Raw genomic sequence first — 6,029 nt, 5'->3', positions numbered from 1 at the left:
TAAGTCCAGCTGTTATGGAGGATTGCAGGCACTCATACGAAGCAAAGCTCTTGATGCACCGTGTACCCACTGCATAATCCACGGGGAAGCCCTTGTGTCAAAGTACCCGTGTCCTCCACTGAACCTAGTCCTGGAAAGTGTGTTGAAAGTGGTGAACTTTATAAAAACTCGGCCACAAAAGGTGAGGTTTTTTTTAAAATGACTGTGTGAAGATATGGATCTGAGCACGCATCTTTGTTGTACTACTGTAGCTCGAGATGGTTCTCCCGTGGGAATATACCGTCCCGTGTGCTCGAATTACGACAAGAACTCTACTCTTATTTCGAAGTCGAAGAACACGAATGTACTAAAACCTTCTTGGATACTGAGTTTTGTCAAAATTAGCAAATCTGTGCGATCTCTTCGAAAAACTGAATGCGCTGAATCTCTTTCTGCAGGGAAGCAACACGCACATTCTGAAATTCGCAGAGAAGGTTTCAGCCTTCAGTAAAAAGTTACTACTATGGTGGAGAAAAATGAATGAAGATGGTGACAAAGACTGTTTCCCCCTGTTGCGGCAGTTTGTTACATCCAATGAAGTTGATTTGACCCACGAACTGAAATCTGTTTTTGAGGAGCACCTAACAGCTCAGTAACTGGTTTGAAAATTACTTTCCAAAAGATATGGAGATGTTTACATGGATCCAAGAATCATTCATGGCTAAGACACCATCTGAATTTACCTCTGCAGAAGAAGAAAATTTTATTGAACTTTCTTGTGACAAGACTTTAAAAACAAAACTTGGCAGCATGGAACTAACTGAGTTTTGGATATCAGTAAAAGATGAATATCCGCTGTTAAGTGCTAAAGCTCAGCGCATTCTAATTCCATTTGCAACGTCATATCTCTGGTAAGTTGGGTTTTCAACGATTGCTGTGATAAAAAGCAAGTACCGCACGAAAATCAATGTGGAACAGGAAATGAGGGTAGCGGTGGCCAATCTGGTTAGCCATTCTATTAGTAATTGTGGTTGTTTAAGAATGAAATAAAAATATTGTTTTTACTTTCAGTTTACGTGTATTATTCTTTCACACGGCTATTAAGTTGTTAGGACACAAATACTTATTAAGTGTTAAGTTGTTTGGACCTAACTACTTAATAAACGGAATGTTAGGTTTTTCTTCTTGCCTAGGGGCGCCGTGAACCGAGAAAGTTTGGGATACGCTGCACTAGACCTCAAACAAACCTACCCTAACCGTTACCCGATAAGTGTTTATTTTGAAAAATACTCGGTGGTTCCTATCGCTGGCCGTCCATAATTTTGATGTGATACACCGTCCACTGCTAGTTCTTGGGCTATTTTTTACTAACACAGAGTATGATTCACTGTCGTATTGTAATTCTCCCCATGGCTGAAAAGTCGAGCATATTTGAAAACGTGATTCGAACGTGTGACCCTCATATTACGGGTTGAGTATTTTAATCACTAGGCCATGTTAGCACTCGTGAGTTTAATGATTCGCGTACCTAAATGTAAAGCTAATACAAAAATGGCTAGAAAAAAAAAGTTTTTAAAATAGAAGATATAATTTATGTAATGGACTTGTATATCTACCGAAACGAGTCACTTTAAGTAATTAATCCACATTTTTATATTGTCATTGAGATTCAGAGAATATGTTTAAAACGTATTGTATATGGCTATAAGTGTGTACTTTCATCATGGACGTCGGCAGTTTTATCTCAAGGTGAATATGGGTGATATCATATTGGCTTAAGTCAGTTGCAGTCTAGTACATGGTCCATAGTGAGGCTTGTGTTAGACTGGAAAAAAAAAACAGCACATCAAAAAACAAAAGAAGTTATGAGATATGTATTTACAGCGCCATCATCAACAGGTTTTGAAGTAGTAGAAAAAAAAAATTTCGTGGCCATCGTGACGTGCCCTCTGGCGTCGTTCATGTGTGTGAGCATACTTTTTATTTAAACAATTATCTTAAGCCACTCACGATTTATCGAGAAAGGCAAAAATATTATTTATTAAAGTTTACACTAGTTAGTTCCAACAGAAATACAATATAAATAAACTGGTGATAGACGTGTAAAATCAAGTCCATCAGCCTCCTAATCAGAATTTTAAATAATGGTCCGCAGATAACTGGTGTGGTAGCATTGAATAACAGCTGTTGGAAATTATCACTTTCTATTACTTTTTAATACGATTTACAACGCTAAAATCAGGAATTCGATTCCCTTTGATGGGCTCAGCAGATAGCACGATGTGACTTTGCTATAAGAAAACACACACACTTTTTAATATACTATTGACGTTCAAAAAAATGCACGTTCGCTATATAAATTTTAGTTGAAAAGAAACTGTGCTTTGTTAATGTCTTTTTAAACTTTACTGCCATCTCTTGACAAACTGGTGTATACTTATCACACTAATATAACAAATGCGCAAATGCGAAGTTTACTTTGCCAGATAACAAATGAGTCAGCAAATTAAGGCTCAGTTTAAAATTATGTTTTTTCGAGTTGTTAGTTTTATCTTTTATATCCATTGATAAATGTGGGGGAGTTACGTACAATTCGATATTTTGCCATTGTTATTATTATCTTTAAATCTTAATTGTATCTTTTCACTGGAATTATTATACATTAATAAACTACAAACCTGCATATATCCTTTCTGTAAAACAAGAGACTCTTTGGCTTAAATCGTTACACCTTATTTTCCTCAAAATCCATCAAGATTCAATATTTATAACTTACATTATTGAATTTTCATTCTGAACGACATAATTTATGTGCATGTACGTGATTTAAAGCATCATAGGGCAAGACTATTCAACTTAAGAGAATCAACGCCTAATTTTAATAGAGAGGCATACGGGATTGGATTTACAACGCTACAATCAGAGGTAGATTCCCCTTGATTGATTCAGCAGATAGCCCAATGTGGTTTTGTTATTAGAAAAACACACACACACATACGGGATTTATCAATTAAAGCTATTCGATTGTATTGCCATTTTGTGTCCAATTAAAAACTATTGTAAATAGCTAATTTGATAGCATTTAACGTATTAAATAATTTAATTATTTGGAATTGCTGGATAAATATTGTTGGAAACTGTTATCATTAATTACTTAGGAAATGCTTTATTTTAAAATAAGAATATTGTACGTGAATTAGTTGCAATAATAAAATATGTAATTTGAACACATCGCGGGAACTTGCGTAATTGTTTGTTTGTGCGTGTATTCGAGTATTCATACTTTTAAAAATATATGATTTACTCAGTTACAAACAAATCTACTGTGACAACTCATAAATAGTAACAAAATTGATAGTATAAAACGTAAGTCAATTTCATCTTTACAGATGTGTTATAAAGTGTGTGATAGGAAATAAAGAAATGACATATCTCTATAAATATTGGTAGGCCTGGCATGGCCAAGCGCGTAAGGCGTGCGACTCGTAATCCGAGGGTCGCGGTTTCGCGCCCGCGTCGCGCTAAACATGCTCGCCCTCCCAGCCGTGGGGGTGCATAATGTGACGGTCAATCCCACTATTCGTTGGTAAAAGAGTAGCCCAAGAGTTGGCGGTGGGTGGTGATGACTAGCTGCCTTCCCTCTAGTCTTACACTGCTAAATTAGGGACGGCTAGCACAGATAGCCCTCGAGTAGCTTTGTGCGAAATTCCAAAACAAACAACTATAAATATTGTACCAGATACAAATTTCCGAATTTTTTATTTATTATTAACACCATCCAATATTACCTGTGTGTTTGTGTTTTTCTTATAGCAAAGCCGCATAGGGCTATCTGCTCAGGCCACCGAGGGGAATCGAACCCCTGATTTTAGCGTTGTAAATCCGGAGACATACTGCTGCCAATATTACCTAATTTTAATGATTCAGTGCTAATACAAGTTAATGTTTTTTTCCAGTTTTAAAATGCAAAGTAAACATCTGGATTTCATGCCTTTTCATAAATCTATTAAAATTTAATATACAATTTTAAACAAGTAATATCACGATCGATAAAGAAATATATTGTAACAAAGTTGTATAAATCTAGACATACTATATATATATATTATTCGACGAGATATATTTTTTACATTACCCATAACACACTGGTGATGATAAAAAACAAAGAACGTTTTCATTGGTTAAGATATACTGTGAGACACGTGAATGCGAGATCATTGAATGAGTTGGATGTAGGTTAATTTGTAACATATGCGTTTTACGTATGTGTACTATAGCAGTATTTTGTCTTAGGCCTAACATTAAGTTATGCGACTTTGTAACGTCCAATGTTCTAAGTATGTTTACAATCGATGATGTTATCACTTGGCTTATCTGTACGCTCGTGACATGAAGTATGGAATTCGTACATAATATATATATAAACTTGGGACTTTCTGGAACCATATCACTTCTACTGTTCTCATTAACCGTAATAGCAGTTGTACTTCTTTATGCATTTGTAGTGTACGTATATTGCCCTCAAAAATCATCTTTATCCAAATTTGGGAAAAGGTTTTAATTGTAATTGCCCATCCTGATGATGAATGTATGTTTTTTGCTCCTACCATTCAACAGATAAAATCAACTTCAAGACATCCAGAAACTTTTACAGATATTTTTATTTTGTGTTTATCTATAGGTGAGACAGAGCAGTTAATACGTAAGTTAGTGTTTTGTTATTTGTAACTGTCGCTCTTATTTTCTTCCACCTGTAATGTCAAATGTTTTTCATTTTGCAAATCTTATGACTATTTAAGTGTGCAGTTACAAGTTTGACATTTTAACCTTTTGGAACTTCTAATTGTTACTATTGCTAAATATGCATGAAATAAATTTGTATGCTAATAATATAAAAAAAAAAAAACATTTACTACTACCTTAAACTCAATACTAAGTTTGTCATGCATAGCATAATGTAACTGCCATGGAAATTGTTGATGCTTTTTAGCTTGGGGTCTGGCATGGACTGGTGGTTAGGGCACTTGAGTTGCAACCTGCAGATAATAGGTTAGATTCTTTGTCACCAAACATGCTTGCTCTTTCAACCATGGAAAGATTATAATGTGACAGTTAATCCAAATATTTGCTAGTGAAAAAATAATCCAAGAGTTGGCAGTTGATGAAGTTACCTAGCTGCTGTTCCCGTAGTCTATCACTGTTAAATTAGGGACATCTAGAGTGTAAAATTCTAGAAGGACAAAAGAAGATGATAAACAGGATTAATCACAGGAACTTAAATAAAACATGCCACCACTACTTTTTTTTTTTTTACCAAAATGTATGTATATTAACAAATGTTTCTTCACTTTAGGTGATTTCTATAAACAAGGTAATGTCAGGAAGAAGGAACTGATACAGAGCTGTAGTATTCTGGGAGTGCCTTTAGGAAATGTTTTCATTATTCAACATACGTATGTATTCAACAACATTCCATCAAACAGACTTAACGTAAACAATTTGTAAGAGGATTGTAATTCCTCAGTTTCTCTTGGCTTCACTAAACTAGATTATTTTCTTATGGGTAATTGTATAAAAATTGTTAAATACAAATGCTGGAATCTCCTTTTTTAAAGATTCTACACATGAAAATCACCAATGTGTATATATATTTCTGGCCTACATAACACATGACAAACAAGTAATCATTTGATCCTAAAAACCTACTCATACACTGCCCCCAATATTTAAAAAACAAAAGTATAAATTAAACCTTCCCATTATTATAGAGGAAATTACAACATCTATATTCTTGCAAGGTGCTTACCTCCACAGTTGATTATTGCTACTCAATTCATAAACTAATTAATTGTTTAGAAAACTTGAACTGTTGTTAACTGAATCATTGTCTTCTACAAATCCTGTGCCATTCTGTCCTGTAGTTTTCAGAACTCGAAGACCATCATCGTACCAACCTCGCAGATAATGTTGTAAATGTCAATGAGATCACCCCTACCTTTCTTTTTTCAAGATGAAATGCATTAAGATATCTTAACCTATTTCAATAAAAT

At 34.6% G+C, this 6,029-nt stretch overlaps 1 protein-coding gene across 4 annotated transcripts in view; it reads left to right on the top strand.

The window, feature by feature from the left end:
- Window positions 1-4,168: 4,168 nt before the first annotated feature.
- Window positions 4,169-6,029, top strand: part of LOC143244180 (protein yippee-like 1) — a 39,039-nt gene continuing 37,178 nt past the window's right edge. For 3 of the 4 annotated variants that reach the window (XM_076488400.1, XM_076488397.1, XM_076488398.1), the window contains exons 1-2: window positions 4,169-4,681; window positions 5,333-5,432. In XM_076488400.1, coding sequence (XP_076344515.1) covers window positions 4,570-4,681; window positions 5,333-5,432 — 212 coding nt within the window. In that variant the 5' untranslated portion in view covers window positions 4,169-4,569. The remainder of the gene's footprint in view (window positions 4,682-5,332; window positions 5,433-6,029) is intronic. The other variant, XM_076488401.1, reaches the window with a different exon arrangement.

This window comes from Tachypleus tridentatus, chromosome 2 (genome assembly GCF_004210375.1).
Source record: "Tachypleus tridentatus isolate NWPU-2018 chromosome 2, ASM421037v1, whole genome shotgun sequence".
NCBI classification, from domain to species: domain Eukaryota; kingdom Metazoa; phylum Arthropoda; class Merostomata; order Xiphosura; family Limulidae; genus Tachypleus; species Tachypleus tridentatus.
This window is presented reverse-complemented; position numbering and strand designations above follow the sequence as displayed.